Here is a 27,948-nt window from a genome sequence, read left to right on the forward strand (position 1 = left end):
GTGGCCCACTGGACTCACTCATGGATGTGATTTTATTAGTGACACATGAACTACTGTCTTATGTAACGCACGGTCACAAAAACAGCCTAAAAATAATAAGCACGAGTGTTCTGTGGGTACATTAACGGTCCGAGTAACTGTAAAGTATTTTCTCTCAATGAACAAATAAACCACTTGTGCTCTTTCCCCCTACCTAGTCCATGTTTTTAAAAATTCCTTGTGCACTTATTTTTAGTCTGTTGATAATTGAGGCTGGGAAGAAAAATGCTGACACTGCTTATTTCAACTTCCTATCCGGGGTAAAATTGAGAACCGGAAAACTGATTGTGCAGAAGTATGTCATGGTCTTGTTCTGGATGTACTCTCAAGTTAACATGAAGTGTCGATCCAAGTTTTTAATGCTGTTTTATTTAGTGTAAGTTAGTACATGTACCAACCTAGAGAATAAGTAAGTAAGTAAGTAATTTTTATTAGCGCTTTTCCAGACCAGGGTCACAAATCACTTAAACAATCAAAACAATATTCATTAAAGTATATACTTTAAAGATCAAGATAAAACTGATTACACAGAAAATCAAGGAAAAGCCTGATCAAATAAAAACGTCTTAAGATGTTTCTTAAAGGAGTCTGTATAATTGTGTCTCCTTTTGATGTCTCTGATGTGAGTTTACGTCCGGGGTCGGCAGCTGTTGTTAGGGGTCGTTGAGCCGGAGAGAAAAAAGATGGGAGAAGATAATATGATGGAGGAAAAGGGATGAAGAAGCAAAAAACAAGAATGAAGAAACAAAATCATGAAATGCTGAAAGTAAGAATATTAACCAAAAAAAAAAAGCAAAATTGTTTGATCTTATGTTATTTCAATGTGTCCGATCGTGTTCTTAATTCTTCGAACAGACTTACATTTGTTGGAATTTGCTGACATGGGCATTTCATCATGATAACCCCCCACTAGTGCTGTGTCTCAAATCGCATACTAGCGTACTAAAAGTTAGTATTTTTAGTGCGTAAGTGCGTCTCAATTCTTAGTATGCGAAATTTAGTGCGCCATACACACTAAATTGGCGTACTAACACGCCCACAAAACTGAGCATGGTTCGATGGACACTAACCACCCTAAACGTCCGCCATCTTAATGACGTTTTAAACGGAAGTTACGTCATATATAAATGCATATATATGCATATACTTACAGGTGCATTTTTCAGCAGCAGTAGGAGGATAAACACGTCTTCGGTGCTGATACCAGCGTAAATATCTTGTGAATATTTAGATTCTCATATTTTTTCTTTACTTCTTTTTCCAAAGTTGCAAAACGTGCTGCCAGCAGGTGTTGGCGATAGTGTTCAAACAGCTGGTTGCAACATCGTTAAATAGAAGTAGAAGAAGAAGCTGTCATGTGATTTCCAGTTAGTGTGTAGCAGCAGTGTTTGATTTGAGACATACTATCTGTGGAGAATTTGCGTACTAGTTAGTATGCACACTAAACTGATGCATACTAACTTCTAGCATACTAAGAGTAGTATGCGATTTGAGACACAGCACAGGTCTCTACTTTTTCTTGCCCCGAGTAGCTGGGATAGACTCCATTTAGTGAATGAATTGAAGGATTTATTACCTGCAATCTATACCTGGTTGTTACTACAGCATGTTTTTTTCTTCCTTCAAATCTAATTTTATTTTTATTAAGGTAGTTTTAATGTTGGATGGAATAAGATCAAATAATCAGATTTTTAAATTTACGATGAAAGTGCAATGTAATTACGGTTGTTTGTTCATTTTTGTGTTGCAATTAAACTTTCGTCTGCCAGATGGCAGAATTCACTACATCTTTTGCAGCTACAGGACCAATTAAAATCCTGTGAAATCTTGGCCATTACTGAGGATGAGAGGATACAGTCGACTCAAGCAGCTTTTAAAGCTGATGTTTGGACATATTTTTTAAAAACAAATGAAAGAAGTTACGACTTCGTCAAGAGTCATGTGGTCTGTAAATTCTGCGACACCTACAGTATCACAATATATTGTATCTTAAACCCCGATATCGTGAAACATATCATATCGCCAGATTTTTTGCCAATACATATCCCTGCTTATGAAGTATCTCAGGATAAAACGGCATCGACGACTTCCTTTGAACGCTCCATCAGAGTGTGACATCGGAAATGGCGCCCAGTTATTTTTTTTGACAAAACTCAGTCAGCAGGATTTCCCAGTTGCATAACGTCAACGCAGGAATAACCTGCCAGAACAGCAGGTTCCCTCATCCATTTTTCATCATCTCCGTCACGTATGAGTCTATTTCTGGACAGATGTTGATTCAACCATGAAAAATTATTTTCCTGGAAGCATCAAATATTCACACAAATGTTTATACTTCCCTGATAATCCCTCTGCAGAAGGCAAATAAATGTTCCATGTTTTTACAGCATGAATATTTAAGTACACCTGAATTCAAATTGCTTTTTATTTTGTTCATAACAAAATTCAATAAAAAAGTGTATATTTTATCAATATATGTATATTTTTATATAATTTGTTCATTTTTGTGTTGCAATTAAACGTCCGGCCGCCAGATGGCAGCAGTAATTACGTACTCCAAAGCTAAAAGAACAATGAAATCCTGTGCTGACTGAGGACAAGAGGATACAGTCGACTCCAGCAGCTTTTAAAGCTGATGTTTGGACATATTTTGGTTCTAAAACAAATAAAAGCAATTAAGACTTCATAATTGATTGCTAGTACACACACCTAGTCTAGTGCTTGTCAAGCCGAGGTCTTAAAGTGTTAGTGGTACTTTAGGGGGTTCATTTTTTGAAAACACAAACCATCCAACATCGTTTGGTATATTTCACCTCTCACTCTTAGATGACGTGATGCGGAATGACAAGTGCTCAGCCTGGAATAAAAGATATGTGACTGGTCAATAATTGAATAATCTGGATGTGTTTTGTTCTCAGACTCTCTTGAAATATTCACCGTGAGCAGGATTTGACTGTTGGTTTTTGGGTTCAGGGCTCTTTGGATGGTGTGTTCCGATGTCAAATCAAGCGGTTTTTCTGTGCGAGACCTCGTTGGTGTGCGACTGTCTCCTCCTTCTTCAGAGATGAAGAGGCAGCCGAGTGTGTGTGTGAGAGAGAGAGAGAGAGAGAGAGAGAGAGAGAGAGGATAGAACGCCAGATAGAGAGAGAGAAGAGGGGGATTTGGGGGAAGCTGTCGTTGCCTCTCATGTCACCGCTCCACCCAGAGGGGTCGACCTCTGTCTCTGTGTCTGAAAAATAACCTGCAACTGCTGAAATGGAGTTTACAGAGAACTGTGGAGGGACAACATCAGACATGGAGCGAGTGTGTAGATGAAAAAAAAAATGTTTGAGACTGATATTTGCTTTTCTTACTTTCCCGCTCAGAGAGGAGGACGCTTGCATGTGGGCCACTGGCAGGAGCGCACCCTGGACTTCTATATATAATTACAGTGTTTGTTTCTCCTTGAGGGAGATGCAAAGAGAAGTGAAGGGATAAGAGAAGAGTGAGCAGGACCTGGGAGCCGAGGGGAGGACGGGAGCCGAGCACAGACCAGACACCCAGAGATGGATTCTTACTGAAACGTAAGTCGAGCTGCTTTTAAGTTTCTCACGGCGACGCAAACTCTCGCTCACCTTTGTGTTTATTTGTCGCCTCCGTCCTCGCTCCACTTCTCCTCCGTGCACGCCGTCCATCTCTGTCTGTAGGTTAGTGTGTACAGTGTGTGTCTGGCAGCGTCACCGCAAATACAGTGCAGTGAGACTCGACCTGTCATGAGCGTTCCAGGGAAGAAAATATGACATGAAATAATTGTAATGAAATATTTTTCTTGTGTTTCACTTTGAGTAGAAAATTCTGGATTGAAAAGAGTTTTTTTTATTTACAATGTCAACAGAACAGTAACAAATCCATAACATGAGAAAGATCCAAAATGAGTGCAATCTTAAACATTCTCCCATATATTTATTTTGTTGCCTTTTATGTGTCTGTAAGTGACTGATATATATCAGTGAAGGATATATATCAGTATCATTGGAATATTTATAATGAAACTTTACATTTTCTATATGAAATGTTTTTCTAAGCATTACATTTTTTTAATAATTTAATTCAATACTTTGTCTATTGAAAGGTCATATACCTATATATATATATATATATATATATATATATATATATATATATATATATATATATATATATATTTATATATATAAATAAAGGGCAGATTTCACAGCTTCTTTTCACATTCAAAGAAGCAGTTTGTTTGAGCGGCTGACGTCTCACTTTAACAACTGTTTAATAGCCATGTGTCATAAAACACATCATAGTCAAATGGATAAGATAACCTCCATTATTTAATAATTGGGGTGACTGATGACAAATACCGAGTTTCATTACCAGGAATCTGAGGAATCCTACATTTTTAAAAACTCGTAACAGGCTAAGCTTCCAACTCTTAAACATGCTTTATAAAATGAATTAAGTAATTACACATTTTCACACATTGCAATGAGTGTTGATATATTTAATTTGATGTGCATTAGTGTGAGTGGTGATTAAGAGATATGAATGTGTGTCATGTCATCCTCTTAGTTTTCTAACCGAGAAAAGAATATAAACAACAGACTCTTTGAGACAAGATCACAATGAAACGTTTTAATTTGTTGTTCAAATGTATCACCGTCATTGGATTCCACCTTTGTTCATTGTTTGTTAATGAAGTGAACTATGAATTATTTGTGAATGCACGGGGCCGTGCTTTTGTTTCAGACCCTTCTGAAGCTACGAAAAGAGGCAGAAATTGTGTGTGTGTGTGTGTGTGTGTGTGGGTGGAGGGGGGGTCGAAGAGAAGGGCAGACACATCCTACAGCATTCACACACAACATCACAAAATCAGCCTGACACTCCGTGAATTCAGGGTTTTCTCTGAGGACATTTTGTCTTTACGGTATGTTGCACGCAAAGGTCATGTGATCTGCTGCCGCTCTCTTTGTTTTTCGTTTAACGTAAATGAATATTCAGCTTCTCCGTGGAGAACTGGGGTGGAAAGTGTTGCTCTGTTCCCTGTTGATCTCCTGCGAGCCTCGTTCATGTTTCATCCGAGTGTAAACTGCTGCTCGTCTTCTGCTCATGTGAAGACCGGCTTCACAGTCGAGGAGCAATGAATCCCTCTAAGATTCGCTTCCCGATAAATAACCTTTATCCTGCTACAGGTGGCACCTTTGACATTATTAAACGTCTGGAGCTTGTGTGTATTCACCTGCAGCCGCTAAACCCTCCAGCACACCAGAGCATCCTCTCAGTTTCTTTGTTCACTGTAAAACACTGGTGACCTATTTGAGGTGTCCTCGCCTTCCTCCTGACTACAGCTGACAACTCTGGCCTTCTGGGACACGCAGACAATTAACGACCTCATGTATTAGCTGGAAGCAGATTTTAGTAAAACCATTATGAACATGAATACGAGGAGACCCAAGAGCGGGAGACAAAAAACGCAATTAAATATTTAAAAAAGTGCAAGAACAAAAGATGTAGATCCTCGGAGACAAGTTCTTATAAACTGTTCAAACCACAACGACGAGTCAGACGCACAATCAGCTGCAGGGAAAGGAAACAAAAGATAGTAAAGTAAGTAAGTAAGTAATAGTTATTAGTAAAGCGCCTTTCTAGACTAGGGTCACAAAGCGCTTGTACAATCAAAAACAATACACAGTTAAAATATATACTATAAAAGGCCAAGACACAAAGGACAAACACAGGAGAATTAAAGAAAAAGCCAGCACAAATAAGAATGTCTTAAGATGTTTCAGACTAAAGAGCCCGAGCTGGGGTGTAAGGCTGGATCAGATAGATAGATAGAACTTTATTGATCCCTCAGGAGGTCTCCTTTGGGAAGTTGTTTGTATGTATTGTGTTCAGATGTAAGGAGGAGTCTGACCATGAATAGATCTGAAAGTAAGAACCAGAATTTTAAAATTGATCCTGAAAGAAACTGGCAGCCAGTGGAGAGTTTTAAGGATCAGAGAAATGTGAGTTCTTCTACTAGAGCTGGTCAGAATTCTCGAGTTCTGTATCAACTGCAGGCGAGACAGATCCTTCTTGTTTAGACACGAAAATAAACTGTTACAATAGTATAAACAAAAAGACACAAACACATGGATTATAAGCTCCAGATCATGTTGTGACATAATTTTCCTAAATTTACAGATTTTCACAGTTGAAGGAAAAAGGAAAAAACTCATGGCCCTCATGAATCCTAGGAATGAGGGACAAAATCCAAATCCTTCAGTCAGTCATGAAGTCCATGTCAACAAAGACACTGACCAGACCAATAGAGTAAGAAAGAAGTCATGCAAAGAAAGAAGATTTGGGGCAACTTCACCGCTAGTACTAGCCAGAGTAGCATAGTTGCTAACCAAGCTTGTGCAGCCAATGAAAGCAACCCTAGTGCAGCTTTCATCTATTTAACCACACGAGTGTTCAAGGAGCTCATTAGACAAATGGGACAGAAAGAAAAGCTAACTCAACAGGAAGAGAAGCCAACTCAACTAAAACTGAAGATGAAGGGTACACTTGGGTTCTTTCAAAGGGTAATAAAAATGAAGTAATAACAGAGAAGGAACCATCGAAGGATTCATCGGGTCCAAGGGAAAGTGGAAAAATGGAATCTGAAAAGATTTGTGGAAGAAAATAGATTCAAACTTGAGAGTTCAAGGGGCTGGTAAAATAATATCAGTCTACAGAAGAGGAACACAAAGAAGGACTAGTGGAAAACGGAGGCCAATTGTCAAGTGTAAGGAAGAAGTTGTTGAATTTAATATGCTGGAAACAAGATATGATCATCAGAATGAAACCAGAATCTTCGTGGACCACGACTTTTCCCCGAAAGTGCATGAAGAACTACCATAGCTGTATCATCTCGGAATGAAACTACAAGAGAGAAAAATCTACTCATGGATTCTCTTTCCAGCCCAGGCTGCTGGTGAAAATTACCAAAGGATCCTGAAGAACCTGGCTGAAGGTGTTCATGGATTAAATCTCTTAAGGGGGATCCAGGACTAGATCCTGCTTCAAGGCACCCTACATTGACGGCGAAGAGACGGGGATAAGTGACAATGACAAGGGACGAGTTCAAAGGCTCGACATGAAAGAACAAAGTTATTCAAATGCTGACGTCAGGCAACTCTTGGGAGGGAAAAAAACTGGAGGATATTTCAGACTTTTTCACATCATGAAAGCTTTGAAAATGATCAAAACTATCTTTATTAAACAGAGGATGAAAAACATAAAAATGGAAAATACTTTCTCTGTGATACACTAACTTTGTGTAACTTATGTGTAAATGTCTGCAAACTGGAGGACTATTTAAAATCAAGGAAGAATCCATTTTCTGCTAAAAAAAGGTTTTTCATCTTGATGGTTTGACCTTCACTACAACTGATCCAATACATGAGAAGATGGTTCATGGATAACTATCTTACATTTTAAAGGATATTAGGGCAGATGTTCAAATTTTCCCTAAAGTAATGGATCAAATAGTTTGTATTGTATCCTCAATGTGATGCACCGCAGACAAAAACAACAAGAATAACAAACCACCTCAGTTAAGGAGTAAATCGTGGAATCTATCCACTGAAATAAAAAAACAGTAAAAAAGAATTCTGAAGGTCTTAAAAGACTTGCGTTTGACTATAAAACTTCCAGAATAGAAGAGACATCAACGATGACATTTATCTGGGACCTGTGTTTCATTTCTCTTGTATTGTGTTATTTTAACTGTAAACTGTCTTAAGGAGACTTTTATACGAGTTGACACTATTAATTTATTTATTTTATATTATTTAATAACATCAAATTAAGAAGACAATCAACATTTTGTTGCTCTTACCGCCGGTTCCTTCCTCGTGATGCCAACTGCAACCGTTGGAGTGTTTTTTTAATAAGTAAAGAGGTCTTTGCACAGCCAAGGACAAATCCTCTCCTGCGTCAAGGAAAAAACATTATTACGGTTGAGTGAATTGAAAGAAAGCATGAGACTTTTTTGGACAGGTACAAGGGGAAGTGAGTAATGCAACTGACGATTTGGTTCTTCAAAATGTTCCTCCTTTATGCTACAGTGCTGACGCTCGTACAACATGAGTCCAACACACACCAGAGCTGAAGACAGCAAAGATCATACAGTGGGTTTAAGGATATTAATTGACGTTATGTGAATATTTTATACAGAATAACTGCTCTATTCTATATAATCTATAAGTAAAGCAAAAAAAAACTCTCAGGTGTCTCAGTTTGACATAAATTCACTTTTTGACATACAAATTTGACAATTTAAATTCTCAAACATTGAGATTATAAGATAAATGGATGAATTAACATTTGATGTGAAATAACGCTTGATAGGTCAAAATAATTAACTTGTATATGGAGTCAAAATAAACTGAAACTGAACTGTACTGTCTCAGGATTGTTGATGATGACACACTGCCCTCTACCGGTAAGAAACAAACTGCACTTTATTATTCCTGCCTTTAAAAACAATGATTGTTATTTTTGTTTTCGATGGATGGATGGATATAGAATATACATCCTTTTTTTAACTCCAAATCCAGGAACATCTTCCGTCTTTTCAGGTACACTGAGGTCTAGTGTTTAGAAGCCTTTCTGTGTGATCTCTGGTTTCCTTCCTCAAAACCTACAGCGGTTGAGAATTCTAAATTGTCTGTACAGTGTAAGTGTGAGAGTGTCTCTGTAGGTCCTGTATCAGACTGGCAACCTGTTAAGGGAGTCCCCTGCCTTTAGCCCCAAGTAGCTGGGATAGACTCCGGCCTCCCCTGATGAACTTATCCTCGGTAGAAAGTGAATGAATCTTCTCTCTTGTCCTCAGATATCGATGACCACGTCAGTGCGGCTGCAGGGACCAGAATGAAGTTGACATCTTCACGGAGAAATCATTAACTTCAGAAGTTAGTGTGGAGTCATGAGTACCACCACCACAGTAAGCCCGAATATGGAGGTGACCGTGGTCACCCAGGAGATGGCGTTGCTTAGCAACATATTGGCAGCTTACACCTTCATAGTAGGTGAGTTGAGAACTTGTTAATGTGACCTCCTGATAACAAGTGAAGGATGAACCACTGATGAACTCCACTTGTGTCTCTTGTCAGATCAGCCTGAGCGGACCACGCTGGTGTTCGTGAGCGGGGTGTGTGCCGGGCTCCTGGTCACCCTCTGTGCCATCGTCTTCCAGATTCACTGTCGGGCCGACTGTCACTTCGGCAACAGCAGCAACCCTCAGCATCTTCATCGTCTTCATCATCCACACCAGCATCACCACCACCGCCACCATCACCACCACAGGAACAAGCCGCACCGCCACCGCGTGGGCTGCCCCCTGCACCAGCCCCTGGACCAGCACCACCATCCGGACAGCATGGCGGTCGTCTCCGCCGAACCCCAGACGAGAGACAACGAACCAGAGGACTGGGATGAGACGTACGACCTGTCCTCCAGGAGGCGACAACGTTTTGAGAGGGCTCTGCTGAGAGCCGGACTCTACACGTCAGCTGAGGGTCAGTGAGGGAATCAAGGCCCCGTTTGGCTGTGGGCCCCCTTTTGCAAAACGTCCAAATATGTTTCTTTTTTAATCAACTTTTAGAGTTTATTTTCTCACTTTTATTCACTTTTCAATATTTATTATCGATTTAATAATTTGAAAGGATCAACAAATGTTTTTTCAGTTCTGTATATTGCCATTTGATCACTTTTTTTCAGATCACAACAGATAGAAATAGGACAAAAATAATTTTCCGTTACTTTTTTAGGCTTAAACACTCATTTGAGAGGATAGATGGATATATCTAAAAAGAGGAACCATTTCAGGCAATAATTGCCATTTTCAGTATGGCTGTGAAGTCATACTTGATCTATGCTCCCTTAAAAATGTTTATTTAAGATGGCAATGCCATTTACTTTGGTATTTTACAGTCAGAAACCTGTCAAATTCTTGCTAACTACTTAGCCTCAAGCAACAGGTGCAAACAGTGTTTAGGTACAATTGGATAATAATAGTGTATAATAGTATAACATAAAATAACATTACATAATGTAATATAATAAATATTGTATAAAAAAATATTATATTCTACAGTTTTATTTATTTATTTTTTGTTGTATTTATTTTATATAGATAAGTGTAATGGTTTGCTTAACAAATGCCCAAGAGCGGAATATAATACAACCACAACGGCTGAGGTAACAATCAAATGACAAAATTTAATAAAAATTAAAAAAAACACGGTGCAATACAAAAAGAGTACACAAGATGGTAACAGCGCTACACAAGTCCGTTTTCTCAGTTCAACAACAAATACTGGTGAAGTCCAACAAAAGTTTGAGAGAAGCAGGAGACGAGGGTGGCTGCGATGCTCGAGATCCACTGGGGAAAAGGGAAAACGAAAATTGGTCGGAAACTCACCAAAATTGAACAAAAAGCAAAGACAAAGAAAGGGCAGTCAGGAAAACTATGGAGACACGAGTTCAAAGCAGAAATCCAAGACGTGATCAGTAGCAAGATTTACCAGGATATTGAGAAGAACCTGTTGACACAGACTGACAGGAGAGTCCGGACTTAATACTCAATGGTCTTATTGCCTCATCGTCGGCAGCTGTGGGTCTTGCGGAGCACAGACCTCGGGAACTGTCAGGGTAGAGAGAGGAGGGCAGGAGATTCCATTCTTCTCTTTCCCCCACTGGTCTAGAAATCCTGTCCCCATAAAAAGCCACTTTATCTTGGTTGAACTTGCAGTTTTCTTACATTGCTTCGAAAAAGTATTTACCCGCCTTTTATTTAAGTTAAGGATTTCTAACTTTTGCTCATCACAGGTTGAATATTTTTCTACACCTCTGACCCTGGCGGTCCATAAATACATGACCCTAAATAGAAATGTTTATTAGATTTATTTAGATATGTGCAGCTTATTTAATGCTTGAATGTGTTACTGTGACAAGCTCGACCGTCAAAATGTCATCATTATGTTTTGAAATTTCATCCAGATACTTGAAGCTGATTTTCTTAATCATTTCATCTCTTTCTCCTCCACCAGAGCTGGACCGGGATCAGCGTCTGGAGGAGCGTGAACGTGTCCTCAGAGAGATCTGGATGAATGGACAACCTGACATCAGCACTGTCACTCAAAGCCTCAACAGATACTACTGACTGAACCACTCACAGACCAGCTCAGGTCCATCATGAACCGCTGGTGGATGTTGCTGCACTGAGAAGAAACACCTCAGAGAAGAGTTCGGAAGACGAGCTGGACAAAAAAAAGGGAAGAAGAAGAAGAATGGATGAGATCTACTTGAAGAAGACAGTGTCAGACAAGATCCAAATAAGTCTTATGTGTGTTTATGAAACAAAAGCTGAAATGATCAAAAGTAGCTTCTGTAGTTATTTTACTTTTCCTATCAACCTTCAATAAATCACTGTTTTCAACAGATCTACAGGAATGAAGTGATGATAAATGCACATTAATGTTTTAAATTGATAAAATATCATCTGCGGTTACACAATGTTACACTGTTTTGACACTAGAGGGAGCCAGAAACAATCTTTTAAAATCTCACTTTATGCAGATTAGTTCAAATTAAAGTTTTTATAATGACAAGTTGACTCGTCAATTCATCTATGGTCACTGTGCTTTTGGTTTCATAGGTTCAGATCTCTTGAGAAAATATATATGTATAGCTGATTTATTTTGTCGTTTACTTTTGTCAAAACTAAACTAATCCAGGATTTGAGTCCAAGTCTACTCTGTACTGGTCCGACTGGAACCTTGAAGGTTCGATTTGATCGTCTGTGGTATTCTGGTGCTAACTTTAAGATCATGGGATGAAGAGATTTTTTATTTTGTAATGTTTTCACAATGTGTTTGTCTTTTTATGTTCTCAAAGATGAAGTAGATTTTGTAATATTCGCTCAGTGGTCGTCGCAGAAAGTTGTCTGTTCTGTAAACCAAACATGTGTCATTCAAACGGTGCTCAGTCTCAGCAGTTTTTATATTGTGGATGTTATTATGTTGTCGTTTCATTGATGAGCTCGGATAACGTGTTTGTCTTCCATGTGCAACTATGGACCAGAACACAGGTCTGAAGTGAATGTTGTCGTTTCAAATGTGTTTTGTTTATCTCCTGTGTTCAATGTTGGTAAGAGACCAACACAGGAAGCTGTGAGGTCATGAACCGACACTACATGAGTTTATGTTTTCTACCATTATTGATTGAACCCAGACGACATGTGAGCTGGAAAGGAGCCTCCAACCCTGGGTACAGGTTTCCAGAAGATGAGGTAGTTGCAGGATTAGTAGGTTTTAAACTTGTTTTATCTCTTAACGGCTCTTGTCAGACCATAGAAGTGAGAATATATTGTGTTCTCTGTAGGACGTCTGGACTCCACCCTGGGATGTCTCGGAGCCGCCTGAGAAATTATCTCCCTGAGTTGTCCTGGAGACACGTGGGTATGTTACTGTGGAGAGTCTTGTCGAGTTTTATTATATATTGTATTAATTAACCATTATTCTCCACTGAATTTGATTTATTGGATTGACATCCACCCGCTGAACTCTCACCATGTTTCTGTCGCTCTGAACCATCTGTCAGTGTTTGAAGTCATATATCTACACAACCTGTGTTCAACCTCCTGACGTACATGTTGGAAGTGAAACTGTTGAGTTAATAAACTGTCATACTTTTTTTATATTTCAATAAATGAACCCGAGAAAGATGCAAAAACATTCTGTCTCATCAACACATTTTAAAAGATCGTTCTGGTTTTTATTTAAAAAAGACAACATTTTAATTTAGAACCAATAACATATTTAGATTCAACGACACAAACGGAACATGGAATATCATTTGTCGGCAATAACAATTGTAAGCATAAGCTCTGATAAAATCTGTTATTTTAATGCGTATTAATTCATTTGACTTTGATTTTATGAAAACATATTTTTCATTCTAACCTCATGAAGGCAGAATAATGAATAATAAGAACAACAACAATAATAATAACATAAAGGTTCAATGATATTAAATCATTGAGATTGTTCATCAGGATTTTTTTTGTTGTCGACCAAACATTAAGGGAAAATGTGTTTTGAATAATGTTCTTGTAGTATTTTTTCAAGAAAATATTGCATAGAAAAGACAGAAAAAGACAGAAGAAATCTGTATTGTGTTATTTTATATCAACACAATACAGATTTCTTCTGTCTTTTCTATGCAATATTACAACATAAAATACTACAACAACATTATTCAAAACACATTTTCCCTTAATGTTTGGTCGACAACATACAAAATCCTGTGATTATGTAGTTAAACAATTGTATATTGTTATTATAATCATAATTAAAACAAAATAGGAGAAAAATAACGGAAATGAAAGACAGTAACAGTAAACAAAGAGACCATAAACATTTTTTTTTCAATTTTCCAATCGTCTTTAAATAACTAATATTTTTCTATGAACCTGAGTTGATGTGTTGTATAAAAGTAAAGAAAAATGTGTCATAATTCCTTCTTCTTTTTTTTAACATTCTCAGCTTTAAAAAATATTTCAATTCATATTTCATGTACAGTGTATCAATCAAGTTCAAAGATCTACAAGTTAAAACCAAATTTTCCTTCTAAACCAAAAGTCTCCCAGACTCTACCTCCACCGTGACGTCACGCCCTCAGGTCTTCCGGTGGGTCTGTAACGGGACGGGCGGGGCTCAGGAACCGCGGGCTGCCGCAGCCGGACCTTCCCTCCATCCAGACCCGAGAGCAAAACCCTGCAAAACCTCAGCCCTTATTGTTTTGGTAGAGCGGCTCGGTTCTGGTCCAGGTCTCGGAGCAGACATGCGGGACTACTCGACGGGCGCGAGCGAGGGAGGAGGCTGCGTGCCCTGCTGCCAGGTCTGCGTGTTCGCCTTCACCGCATTCCTCGTCATTGCGGAGAGGACCGCGCGTGAGTCACGCACGCACACACACACACACACACACACACGGTGCGCGTTCATGTTCATGCACAGACTTTTTGTTGAGGCGCGCTCCAGACTCCATCCATCCTGCTGCAGACATTAGAACTACCTGAGCAGACCAATGTGATCCAAGAAGTTTGTGTGTGTGTGTGTGTGTGTGTGCGTGCGTGTGCGTGCGTGTGATGCAGAGACGCACCATCCCAACTACAGGAGGAAGTGCAGACTCATGTCCTGACAGAGAATCATTGAAAACACAAGTCACATGTTTCAGCGCCTTTTTTTGGGGGGGTGCAGTCTGGAGCCTCCTCCATTCATGGGCGTGTACCCCTCTAGGATGGGGGGGCCTGCTAGTCCTCCTGACCCAGCCTGTCTCTTTAGCTGTAGAGAAGGGTTCAGATTTCAGAGCTGCCATGCCATGACATGTTCTTCTTCAGTGTAACGGAGGTCACGTCAAGGTCAGCTAAAATAAATAAATGTTTGTAAATGAAAGACATCACGAGCGAACGAATTAATTTAATTTATGCTTCAAATATTTACTTCCTGGTCTGCAGTGGTCAGTGGCTATTCTGGCATCCAGCCCCACTTTTTTACTTCTGTAGTTAGTGCACTTTTATTGATTTTTTATGTTAGTGATTTTCTATTATCAGTAATATGTATTATTATTTTATTGTTGTTTTTGTTATTATTTTTTAACATGTATAGTTTTTGTCTTAAAGATAAACTAATGTGTTGATTTAAGTGTGTCTTAAATAGATGTTGGACTCTATTGTATCATCAGTTTGTGTCTGTTTGTACAAAACTCTCTTTTCATTGAAATATTTACATCAGAAAATGGTTTTAAGCCCCGCCCACTGAAAACACTTTTTTCTCGAGATTAAATCATGTTGACCATAACCACACCCATTCTGCTGTGATTGGTCAAACATCAAGGTTAGTCACTGCACATCATCAATTCCGGAACTCACTTCACTTCCAAGGGACTCGTTGTATGAACAAAGCGGGGCGTGTTTACTGCTGGCCGGAGGAGGAGTGAAGCTTTCAGACAGAGGAGAACTTTATGAAGTAATAAGTTCAAAACATGGTCATGATGAGAGATTTACTGCATCTCGGAGAATATAATATTAGTAATAATTAAAAAATAGTTACTCCACCATTTTGGCTGACTTTCATGCGTCAATCATCCTCGTTAGAATAAGTTTTGATATTATTGTCTATTGTACCAAAGAAAGAAGCTTGATACAGTTGATAACATCTTTTTTTTAACTGTTTAACTCTCAACAATATTGATGTGTCAGTCTACTTATCTAAGGTTGAACATGTGACATTAACCATATTTATTTTATGATTTATATATTAAAATATAAAATAATTACTTGTTTGTTGATTTAAATAATACACTTACAAGTACAAACAAATCTAATTTGAATAAAATGACTTGCATATGATCTTAATCATTTTGTCCTCTTTGTCATCCTTTTATTTCTACTCACTGTAGTAACCAAATAACGACCACGTAACATGTAAAAAAAAACAAAAAAACATTTTTAATACACAACATACTCAAAATACTCAATGAGATTCGCTAGCTGCCATTGAGAAATTGAAAAATTACAAATAAATAAATAAATAAAACAAACAAACGTTTGTTTAATATTAAATAACTTGTTTTTATTGTTAGATATTTGTGTGAAAACCAACTTATTTTGTTTGTTAAATACATTCAATGAACATCTTTTTTTATTAGCAAAGGAATAAAGTCTTATATTTTTTCCTTAATCACCTGTTGTTAGGAACCAGGAGAAGTGAAAATGTTGGCTTTATTGTCTCGCACTTGTCCCTCCAGTCGTCTACTGCTTCGTCTACTACCTGTGGATCGGTCACAACTACTGCTACGCTCACCTGGCTGGATTCACGGCTCTGTTCCTGCTGCCAGGTGAGGTCACGTGATCAGTTTTATGAACACACACTGATGGTTTGTGTCGGGGTCAGGTTGGGGCCCTCAGTGGCTCAGCTACCGCTGGTACTTGTGCGATGGACGGATCCGCAGGAAGTCTCTGGTCTGGACTCACGCGCTGCACCTGGGCATCTTCAAGAGGTGGATGATGTTCAGTTGGTTCGAGAGAAGATGGTTCTGACAGCGAGTGTCTCCTCAGGCTGTGGGAGTGCATGCAGCTTCCTGACATGGACCTGTACGGCGAGATCATGCAGCAGGCGGACGTGTCTGCTCTGCGTCTGCTGGAAGCTCTGGTGGTGACTCTTCCTCAGACGCTGCTGCAGACGTACGTGCTCATCTGTACGGACATCGGCATCAAGTCTCCAGGTACTCCACGCTTTTACTCCGTCATTAAGAACTGAATTATTGATGAGACATCAGAGATGTTTCCGCAGACGTTTTAGCCGCTTATCCCTCGTCCAGATTCAGGTTTGATCCTCCACAGTAGCATCAGAATATTAAATTGTTGAATTTAATATTTTAAATGTCTTTTTTTTCTCATTGAAAAGTTGATATTTTTAATGGAAATTTTGCGTCTTTTTTTTTAAGAATTTCATTTTTTAATTATTGATATTTTTAGACAATTTAATTAAAACAATACTATATTTTCAAAGTGAATTTTATTTTAATTACACATAGAGTTTGATAATCTAATTACAATAATTCAATTAGAAAAAAGATTCCATATTTAAATAAATATAAAAATAATTCCACTAGAAAACACTGAATTAAAAGGCCATTTTTTTTTTTAATGGAATTTAGGAAAAAATTATTATATATATATATATATATATATATATATATATATCAAGCTCTGTATGTAATAAATTATTGTTTTTGAAGATTTCTGCTAAAAGAAAATTCTTTTTTTTAAAGTCACATTTCAATATTTAAATTATTGAATTAAATTATTTTAAAGAACATCAACCTTCCAAGAAAGAAATTATTGAATTCAATAAAAACAACTACGGTTAACATTATTGATTTCAATTATTTTAAAAAACAATTAAATTCTTAAAAACAAAATCTCAAATATAGATTAAAAAATTCAAATTTTCCAATGTTAATCACAATCAGAAATCTCTATTAATGCCATTATTAGTGGAGGAGGTCCACTCATTTGGAATTTGTTACAGTAAACTATGCAACATCAAACATGATAGAATAACATATTAAACATAAATTAAATTTACAATTAGAGAAACTCATTAAGCATTCTGATGTCACTGATATACTTCCATGGAAGCACCTTAGATCTACTCTGCTCTGCTGATGCCAGAGCTGCTGCTTCTTTATTATGTTTCTCATGATGTCATCTTCTCCTCGTCTGCTTCTACCTCCACATGTTTCTCATGATCTCATCTTCTCCTCGTCTGCTTCTACCTCCACATGTTTCTCATGATCTCATCTTCTCCTCGTCTGCTTCTACCTCCACATGTTTCTCATGATCTCATCTTCTCCTCGTCTGCTTCTACCTCCACATGTTTCTCATGATCTCATCTTTTCCTCGTCTGCTTCTACCTCCACATGTTTCTCATGATCTCATCTTCTCCTCGTCTGCTTCTGTCGTCCACATGTTTCTCATGATCTCATCTTCTCCTCGTCTGCTCCTGTCGTCCACATGTTTCTCATGAGTTCATCTTCTCCTCGTCTGCTCCTGTCGTCCACATGTTTCTCATGATCTCATCTTCTCCTCGTCTACCTCTGTCGTCCACATGTTTCTCATGATCTCATCTTCTCCTCGTCTGCCTCTGTCGTCCACATGTTTCTCATGATCTCATCTTCTCCTCGTCTGCTTCTGTCGTCCACATGTTTCTCATGATCTCATCTTCTCCTCGTCTGCTTCTGTCGTCCACATGTTTCTCATGATCTCATCTTCTCCTCGTCTGCTTCTACCTCCACATGTTTCTCATGATCTCATCTTCTCCTCGTCTGCTCCTGTCGTCCACATGTTTCTCATGATCTCATCTTCTCCTCGTCTGCTCCTGTCGTCCACATGTTTCTCATGATCTCATCTTCTCCTCGTCTGCTTCTACCTCCACATGTTTCTCATGATCTCATCATCTCCTCGTCTGCTTCTACCTCCACATGTTTCTCATGATCTCATCTTCTCCTCGTCTGCTTCTACCTCCACATGTTTCTCATGATCTCATCTTCTCCTCGTCTGCTTCTGTCGTCCACATGTTTCTCATGAGTTCACCTTCTCCTCGTCTGCTTCTGTCGTCCACATGTTTCTCATGATCTCATCTTCTCCTCGTCTGCTCCTGTCGTCCACATGTTTCTCATGATCTCATCTTCTCCTCGTCTGCTCCTGTCGTCCACATGTTTCTCATGATCTCATCTTCTCCTCGTCTGCTTCTGTCGTCCACATGTTTCTCATGATCTCATCTTCTCCTCGTCTGCTCCTGTCGTCCACATGTTTCTCATGATCTCATCTTCTCCTCGTCTGCTTCTACCTCCACATGTTTCTCATGATCTCATCTTCTCCTCGTCTGCTTCTACCTCCACATGTTTCTCATGATCTCATCTTTTCCTCGTCTGCTTCTACCTCCACATGTTTCTCATGATCTCATCTTCTCCTCGTCTACCTCTGTCGTCCACATGTTTCTCATGATCTCATCTTTTCCTCGTCTGCTTCTACCTCCACATGTTTGTCATGATCTCATCTTCTCCTCGTCTACCTCTGTCGTCCACATGTTTCTCATGATCTCATCTTCTCCTCGTCTACCTCTGTCGTCCACATGTTTCTCATGATCTCATCTTCTCCTCGTCTGCCTCTGTCGTCCACATGTTTCTCATGATCTCATCTTCTCCTCGTCTGCTTCTGTCGTCCACATGTTTCTCATGATCTCATCTTCTCCTCGTCTGCTTCTGTCGTCCACATGTTTCTCATGATCTCATCTTCTCCTCGTCTGCTTCTACCTCCACATGTTTCTCATGATCTCATCTTCTCCTCGTCTGCTCCTGTCGTCCACATGTTTCTCATGATCTCATCTTCTCCTCGTCTGCTCCTGTCGTCCACATGTTTCTCATGATCTCATCTTCTCCTCGTCTGCTTCTACCTCCACATGTTTCTCATGATCTCATCATCTCCTCGTCTGCTTCTACCTCCACATGTTTCTCATGATCTCATCTTCTCCTCGTCTGCTTCTACCTCCACATGTTTCTCATGATCTCATCTTCTCCTCGTCTGCTTCTACCTCCACATGTTTCTCATGATCTCATCTTCTCCTCGTCTGCTTCTGTCGTCCACATGTTTCTCATGAGTTCATCTTCTCCTCGTCTGCTCCTGTCGTCCACATGTTTCTCATGAGTTCATCTTCTCCTCGTCTGCTTCTGTCGTCCACATGTTTCTCATGATCTCATCTTCTCCTCGTCTGCTCCTGTCGTCCACATGTTTCTCATGATCTCATCTTCTCCTCGTCTGCTCCTGTCGTCCACATGTTTCTCATGATCTCATCTTCTCCTCGTCTGCTTCTGTCGTCCACATGTTTCTCATGATCTCATCTTCTCCTCGTCTGCTCCTGTCGTCCACATGTTTCTCATGATCTCATCTTCTCCTCGTCTGCTTCTACCTCCACATGTTTCTCATGATCTCATCTTCTCCTCGTCTGCTTCTACCTCCACATGTTTCTCATGATCTCATCTTTTCCTCGTCTGCTTCTACCTCCACATGTTTCTCATGATCTCATCTTCTCCTCGTCTACCTCTGTCGTCCACATGTTTCTCATGATCTCATCTTTTCCTCGTCTGCTTCTACCTCCACATGTTTGTCATGATCTCATCTTCTCCTCGTCTACCTCTGTCGTCCACATGTTTCTCATGATCTCATCTTCTCCTCGTCTACCTCTGTCGTCCACATGTTTCTCATGATCTCATCTTCTCCTCGTCTGCCTCTGTCGTCCACATGTTTCTCATGATCTCATCTTCTCCTCGTCTGCTTCTGTCGTCCACATGTTTCTCATGATCTCATCTTCTCCTCGTCTGCTTCTGTCGTCCACATGTTTCTCATGATCTCATCTTCTCCTCGTCTGCTTCTACCTCCACATGTTTCTCATGATCTCATCTTCTCCTCGTCTGCTCCTGTCGTCCACATGTTTCTCATGATCTCATCTTCTCCTCGTCTGCTCCTGTCGTCCACATGTTTCTCATGATCTCATCTTCTCCTCGTCTGCTTCTACCTCCACATGTTTCTCATGATCTCATCATCTCCTCGTCTGCTTCTACCTCCACATGTTTCTCATGATCTCATCTTCTCCTCGTCTGCTTCTACCTCCACATGTTTCTCATGATCTCATCTTCTCCTCGTCTGCTTCTGTCGTCCACATGTTTCTCATGAGTTCACCTTCTCCTCGTCTGCTTCTGTCGTCCACATGTTTCTCATGATCTCATCTTCTCCTCGTCTGCTCCTGTCGTCCACATGTTTCTCATGATCTCATCTTCTCCTCGTCTGCTCCTGTCGTCCACATGTTTCTCATGATCTCATCTTCTCCTCGTCTGCTTCTGTCGTCCACATGTTTCTCATGATCTCATCTTCTCCTCGTCTGCTCCTGTCGTCCACATGTTTCTCATGATCTCATCTTCTCCTCGTCTGCTTCTACCTCCACATGTTTCTCATGATCTCATCTTCTCCTCGTCTGCTTCTACCTCCACATGTTTCTCATGATCTCATCTTTTCCTCGTCTGCTTCTACCTCCACATGTTTCTCATGATCTCATCTTCTCCTCGTCTACCTCTGTCGTCCACATGTTTCTCATGATCTCATCTTTTCCTCGTCTGCTTCTACCTCCACATGTTTGTCATGATCTCATCTTCTCCTCGTCTGCTTCTACCTCCACATGTTTCTCATGATCTCATCTTCTCCTCGTCTGCTTCTACCTCCACATGTTTCTCATGATCTCATCTTCTCCTCGTCTGCTTCTGTCGTCCACATGTTTCTCATGATCTCATCTTCTCCTCGTCTGCTTCTGTCGTCCACATGTTTCTCATGATCTCATCTTCTCCTCTTCTGCTTCTGTCGTCCACATGTTTCTCATGATCTCATCTTCTCCTCGTCTGCTTCTGTCGTCCACATGTTTCTCATGATCTCATCTTCTCCTCGTCTGCTCCTGTCGTCCACATGTTTCTCATGATCTCATCTTCTCCTCGTCTGCTCCTGTCGTCCACAGCCTCAGTTTGCTTCGTGGTGTGTGTTCTGTCTCTGGCCTGGGCTCTGGTCCTGTACGCCCGAGCGTGTGCCCTCATCAGACCGGGTCACCTTCACATGACGCCCGCCGCCATCCTGTGCCGTCTCGTCTGGAGGGTGAGTATTAACGAGGCATCCTCTCGTCCTCAGTCGATGACTTTATTGTGCGCGTGCAGGTCGGCATGTTGGGCTCTCGCTTCGCGGTCCTCATGCTCTTCACTCGCATCTTCAAGCAGTGGATCCTCGGAGTCATCGGTGAGTTCAGTCGCTGTTGAACCATTCAGTTCAAATCACACTTAAAATGCATAAATAAAATAAAAAATAAAATACATAAATATACTGAAACTTTTACCAACATAACAACTGCCTTACAAATACTACTTCTACTACTATTCCTCCACCACACTGATAAAAGTTCTACTGCCCACAATACTATTACTTTGACGGCTGCCAGTGTAGTACTACCAAGACGTGTAAAACTACCACCAACAATACCTGTTATAGTAGTAGAAGATGTGAAACGTCAACTGCTACCAAAACTTCTTGTACAACTCGTTGTAAATTTTTTATCTTAATGTGTTTTTTATGTGTGTGTGTGTGCATGCGTGTGTATATAAATGTGTGTGTATTTATATGGGTGTGTGCATGTGTTTTTTATGTGTGTGCGTGTGTATATATATGCCTACATGTGTCTCTGTGTGTGTTTACATGTGTAATTGGCATCTGCACTGTGTGTGTTTGGTTTGTGTGTGTGTCTGTGTGCATATATGTGTGAGTGTGTGTAAATGTGTGTGTATATGAATGTGTGTGTGTATATATATGCCTGCATGGTTCTCTGTGTGTGTGTGTGTGTGTACACGTGTGGGTGTGTTGGCATCTGTACTGAGTGTGTGTTTGGTGTGTCTGTGTGCATATATGTGTGAGTGTTTGTATATGAATGTGTGTGTATATATACTCCTGCATGTGTCTCGGTGTGTGTGTGTATTGTGTACATGTGTGAATGTGTGTACTGTATGTTTGTGTTGGCGTCTGTACTGTTTATGTTTCTTTCTATATGTGCGTATGTTGATGTGTGTGTGTGTGTGTGTGTCAGGTGTGCACTGGCTGGGTGCTACGTTCTGGATGGTGTCTCAACAGACCGACATCATTCGTTCCACAAGCCGATGGAGAATCTTTAACCTGGTGTTGGGAGCCATTCACATCTTCCTCTTCCTCAACGTGAAGTACGGCCAGTCCAGGTACCGCATGGCCGGATTCTACCTGGTGGGTCCAGTGCTCGGTTCCTATTCTGTCCTCGTGATGAGATATTGTTTAAGTTAAGAAGTCTCTTAAGTACGTGAATCATTGTTTTAAGGACAAACGTTGCTTCTTTATTCCTCAGGTCATGTTCCTGGAGAACGTGTTCCTCCTCTTGGCCTCTTCCTGGTTGTTCACCATGGTGTCCTGGGACACTGTGGGGATACCGGCCGCTGTGTTCTGCAGCTTCTTGATCGGTGAGACCCTTTTATCTTTCAAACCACGTTTTTTTTTAAACGTGTCTGTTGTTATCAAAAGCTATCTAACGTATCCCTCCTCAGGTGTGATTGCTCTGGTGCTGTATTATCGCTTCCTCCACCCGAAATCCTTCGAGATCTTCCAGAGCATCCGACACCGAGGCATCAGCGGAGCCTGCATGCAGCACGGATCTATGCTGTCGCTGGAGGAGAAAGTGGCTCCCACCTTCCCTCGCCACACGATGACGCTCTCAGGTGCGAATCGACCGACTCGTGCTCTTTGACGTGTGTCACATGTGTCCGTCATGTGCTGGTCTGCAGGCGGCGGGACGCTGATGGACCTCCCGCTGCAGTGGGAAGGCTGGAAGCATCATCACTGGCTGCTGATCCGTTTGGCGCTGAAGACGGGGAACGTGTCCACGATCTGGTCTGCGTACGGCGAGGGAGGACTGGCGGGTCTGATGGGTCTCTCTGAGGAGCTTCACTCTCCTGACCATCCTCGTCTGACTCAGGTGCGTCTCTGCGACAAACGCTTAGTTTCATTCAATAACTCTGTTTCTTTTTTAGCTTCAACGAGCTCCACAGATTCAACAACCTGCTGCACAACCTGCTGCACAACCTGCTCCCCAGCCACGTCCAGCACCAGAGCCCCAACCTGCAGTGGCAAGTACCCTCATGCTCGTCCATGCTTATGTCTGTGTGTTTGTGTCTGTGAGTGTGTTTGTGTCTGTGAGTGTGTTTGTGTCTGTGAGTGGTTTTTTTTGTTAGTGTGAGTTTGTTTGTGTGTCTGTATGTCTGTGTCTGTGTTTGTGTCAGTGTGTGTGTTTGTGTGAGTGTGTGTGTGTTTGTGTGAGTGTGTGTGTGTTTGTGTGAGTGTGTGTCTGTGGGTGTGTTTGTGTGTTTATGTCTGTGTGTGTGTGTGTGTGTTTGTGTCTGCAGGTGTGTGTTTGTATGAGTGTGGGTCTCTCTATGAATGTGTGTAATTGCGTAAGTGTGTCTGTGTGAGTGTGTGTTTGTGTTTAATAGCATGTGTGTGTTCATGCTTGTGTTTGTGTGTGAGAGTGTAGATGTGTGTGTGTGTTTGTTCATGTGTATGTGTGTGAGAGTGTAAATCTGTGCCTGTGTTTGTGTTCACGTGTGTGTGTTTGTGTCCGTGTTTTTGTGTGTGTGTCTGCGTTTTACTCTCTTTATGAGTGTGTATGTGTCTGCGTGTTCATGTCTTTCTTCTTGTGTGTGAGAGTGTGTGTGTCTGCATTTATTTGTGTGTGTTTCATTTTTCTACTGTGACAGTTTTGAAGTTGTAGTGTGTTGAGTCATTGCAACACAAACTGGATCCTTCATGGTGATGATGTCATCAGCAGGTCAGAGAGGTCGTCCAATCGAAGCCGGCTCTGAGCACCGTCATCGCTCGGCCGGTGAGGAAAGCTCCGCCCGCGACTCACCAGGACGTGCGAGTGTTTCCTGAGATCATCCCAGTGCAGGAGCTGATCATCGAGGAGCGCAGTGAAGACCAGATCAGTGTCGCAGCATCAGAGAGAGGTGGGTCACACACACACACACACACACACACACACACACACACACACACACACACACAGACTGTGGGATCAGAACCTAAAACCTCCTTCGATCTAATCTTTACTTCAACATCAAAGGAGACGAGGATTTCATGAGCGCCTCGTACGGTTCGCCCTCGCTGTCCTCCGCTCGCCCGGACAGTCTGCACCACATCAGCAGCAAGTCTCTGACTCACAACACGGAGGCCTCCTCCTCGGTGGGCTCGCTGGACATCAAGACCCCCGGCTGGTCGCCCGAGCGCAAGTCGCCCCTCCTGATGCCTTCCCCGGATCGGAAGAGTTCCTTCCCCGGAGAGTCCAACACCACCTTGTACTTCAGCGCCGACGCCCAGTCCCCGTCCACGGGCAGTTATCTGGGCTGGGGGTCCGAGCTGTCCCCCATCTCCACCTACAGGAGCCCCTACCGCATCAGAGAAGCCCGGTTCGTCACCTCCACCCCGCGAGTGGAGCCTCGGCCCGAGAGTCCAATTCTGGCCCCGGTGGTGGTCACCCCGGCGACCCCGGGTACCACGCCGAAGCAGACGCCCGGGGGGACCCCCCGAGCCTCCTCCCCCACCGGCTCCACCCCCGGACCCTCCACCCCGGCGGCCTCTGCGCCCGGCACTCCCATCATGCCGCTCACCCCCAACATCTCACACGCTAGAAAACACCTGGTCCAGTTCGTGGAGGGTCGGGAGAGAGCCGTGTGAGACGCGCTGGTGAATATAACAAACACACCCCCAGATACGAAAACACTGTCCACTCGTCCAAACTACTGCAGATCCTCATCACTCGATGGTCAAACCCTTCAGACACAACGTTACAATGACACAGGAGTTCAAGCACTGAGACAGCGCATACCTCCCCCAAGGAGATAATTTCTATCATTTCCAAAGAACCACAATCGATCGGTTCACGATTAATAATAATACTGTAGTTTTAGCACTAAAATGTCCCTATGATGGAAGTATATCAGTGCCAGTAACTGAACGTTGGATCAAGTAGCTCTATGCTTGTTTGGTTTTGTGTAGTAGTTTTATTATACCCAAGTTTTTATATTGAATTAAAAAAGTTATTTACTTATTTAAATTACAGATTTAAAAGATGTATTTTTGAATTATAGGAATGAGAATATCAAATATTCTGCCGCTTATTCCCTTATAGGGGTTCCGGGGGGGCTATCCCAGCTTCTATGAGCGAGAGGCGGGGGACACCCTGGACAGGACGCCCAGTCTGTCGCAGGGCACACAAAGAAACACAACCATTAACCTCTGTAAGTTCTTGGACTGTGGGAGGAAACCGGAGTAAACCCACACAACACAGGGAGAATATATAAACTTCAACCTGGAAGTGAACCTACAACCTTCCTGCCGTCAAAATCAAACAAACGCCACATTTTGAAAAATGTTTTACATTTAATTATACAATACATAACAAATTCAACCTATACATTATTACATTTTTAACGATTTTAAATTATTAAATAAAGAAAAGAATATTTCACAGAATCAAATTCAAAGTTTCAACATTTTAAATGTTTTAACTTCAACCATTAAATATTGCGATGGCACCGATATACTTCCGTAGTCCTTCAACCACTCCGCCACTAGTGACATTAGCGACGCCGCGTACTTAGCATGCTACCAAGCTAACTTAGCGATGTCGTGCGAGAGAAAGAATGTAATCGTCTATATCAAAATATACTGAGGAGATGTTCTTCACATAAGTTCAGATTCAGTTTTCTGGAGAAGAAGATGGAAGGACATGTTCTCGCTGGACAGTAACATCAGATCAACGGATGAAGCTACAGAATCTTGTTGAGAAGTGATGAGATAATTGAAGTGAAATTGATCTGTTTTTCTTCGGCATCTTTCTTCCTACTCTCACTCTCTCATTACAAGAAGGGAAATGAATGCAGAGAGTGTTGTTCTCTGGATGATAAAAAATAGTGTCTTCTAGTCGTACTGGTTGATCTAAGGGAGGAAATCAGAGTGCCAGGAAGAAGAATCAAAGAAAAGAAGAGATGGTAATAGAAGTTTATGGAAGTATGTAAAGTATTGTGGACAATCTCATGGGTCAGACTCAACTAACTAACCAGGCTAGTTCTGAACTGAAATGTCAAATATCACTCTTAAACGACTTCTTATTCCCTGGAAAACCAGTTTACAACCATCATGGTCCAGGTCAAGTCACTGCTGACCCTTTTATGCGAGGCACGTACTATATATCAACACTTCTAACAAACTCTCTTCACTACTTTCTTCATGCGCTGCTTGTGAAAAAATGTGTTTTTTGTATCAAAACCGTCTTAAATCATCGTTTTTAACACCAACCCAGGACACTTTTAACTAATGTTTTAACAATTATTTACTCTGAAAGAAGCAGTTTAATATCTTATCTATGTGTATATTGATAGTATAAATCATATTTATATCTTTTTTTTAATTGTTAGGTTTGTAGTTTATTTCATGTATACGTATGTACTGTATCGTTTAGGAGCTGAGTCATTCAGTAGAGACTCTGTGTAGTACAATTTAAAAGAAGTAAGTTAAAGTGGTTTAACTTATAGAAGGCAGACACAGAACTTCCACCTCAGTATTCCCACGTTGGATTTTGGGTGAGGGAAGTCTGGGTGTCTTCCCTCAGCTGCTGCCCCCTCGACTCAGTCGTCATCTCTACTGTTTTTTGTTTCCTGATGAACCAGGACTCAAGTTAATGTTCATTCCTGAATATTATTGAACATCATTTTATAATGAAAACAGAAGTTAAATCTTATTCTTGAATCTTAATCTTAAATATTATAAAGATATTTTTATTTTGGTGCTCAAAAATAGATGAAAAAATATTGAATAAACATTTATTAAATTAATAATATAACTTTTTGTTACAATTTTATGACACTTTACTAACATCGATACAATATAGAATTATTTTTTGTTTAGGGTTGTTTATCTTTTTATCATATTTGTTACAATATCATGTAATACGTCCAAAAATACTGAATAAAATCAGGACAAAATGCATTTTTTAATCCCTATTCTCAGTGTTGACTTGTGTATGATTTGTTGGTTCTTAAATGTTTTTGATAACAGCCTGTAAATCCATGGACCTCGTGCACTGCTACATGCTGCTATAGGAAATGTAAATGCATGACAGCAACTCTAGATATGAAAGCACTTTATGTTCGGAGCAATAAAGCAGAAAGTGTAGTTCATGTGTCGGACTGTAGCTCGCGCTTCAATCATAGTCACTAATCGGCCGCCATGACAGTCTGTTCGCTTCGTGTGCCTGAAGTTACGCTGTTTTTTAACCCATGTTTCGTTTGACCACGAGCAGTACTGTGTGTCGACATTCAAGTGAGTTGTGTAGACGAACATGTGGAGGTGCTTCAACGTGATGTTTGCGGAACAACTGATCGCACAAGAGCTTCATCATCATCTTTATTCCACAGAACAAATGTTAACTCAGCCATTAACTGAGCTTTGATGTGACCAAATAAAGTCATGAATCACCATGAAAGTCGCTTGTTTCATTCGAAAATAAAGTATTAAAGCAGCTCTGGGTAGTTTTGTGTACCTTTATATTTTTGTACTAGAATAACTTGTGATGACACATCAACTTAAACTAGTTGAATGACTCGTATGCCGTGACTTGAGGTGTTTTGTGTAATTTTTATTTTCAC

At 40.8% G+C, this 27,948-nt stretch overlaps 2 protein-coding genes across 5 annotated transcripts; both read left to right on the plus strand.

Moving 5' to 3' along the window:
* Window positions 1–480: 480 nt before the first annotated feature.
* eva1ab (eva-1 homolog A, regulator of programmed cell death b) lies at window positions 481–12,769 on the plus strand. 3 transcript variants are annotated; one of them, XM_087793626.1, is made up of 5 exons: window positions 481–805; window positions 3,405–3,602; window positions 8,906–9,101; window positions 9,186–9,590; window positions 11,124–12,769. In XM_087793626.1, the coding sequence occupies exons 3-5, from the start codon at window positions 8,999–9,001 to the stop codon at window positions 11,234–11,236; spliced, it is 621 nt and encodes a 206-aa protein (XP_087649752.1). In that variant the 5' UTR covers window positions 481–805; window positions 3,405–3,602; window positions 8,906–8,998; the 3' UTR covers window positions 11,237–12,769. The 3 variants fall into 3 exon arrangements, with proteins under 3 accessions (XP_087649752.1, XP_087649753.1, XP_087649751.1); XM_087793627.1 differs by having other exon boundaries at window positions 3,489–3,602; XM_087793625.1 differs by lacking the exon at window positions 481–805 and having other exon boundaries at window positions 3,253–3,602.
* Window positions 12,770–13,820: 1,051 nt separating this feature from the next.
* xkr5b (XK related 5b) lies at window positions 13,821–27,764 on the plus strand. Of its 2 annotated transcripts, none has more exons than XM_087793795.1 (13): window positions 13,821–14,026; window positions 15,883–15,972; window positions 16,029–16,134; window positions 16,193–16,359; window positions 21,201–21,334; window positions 21,394–21,472; window positions 22,311–22,480; window positions 22,599–22,710; window positions 22,795–22,965; window positions 23,032–23,222; window positions 23,278–23,373; window positions 24,069–24,249; window positions 24,366–27,764. In XM_087793795.1, exons 1-13 carry the CDS (start codon window positions 13,918–13,920, stop codon window positions 24,974–24,976), a joined length of 2,217 nt encoding a protein of 738 aa, XP_087649921.1. In that variant the 5' UTR covers window positions 13,821–13,917; the 3' UTR covers window positions 24,977–27,764. The 2 variants fall into 2 exon arrangements, with proteins under 2 accessions (XP_087649921.1, XP_087649922.1); XM_087793796.1 differs by having other exon boundaries at window positions 24,072–24,249.
* The last annotated feature ends 184 nt before the right edge of the window (window positions 27,765–27,948 follow it).

This window comes from Callionymus lyra, chromosome 6 (genome assembly GCF_982586985.1).
Source record: "Callionymus lyra chromosome 6, fCalLyr1.hap1.1, whole genome shotgun sequence".
NCBI lineage: Eukaryota > Metazoa > Chordata > Actinopteri > Syngnathiformes > Callionymidae > Callionymus > Callionymus lyra.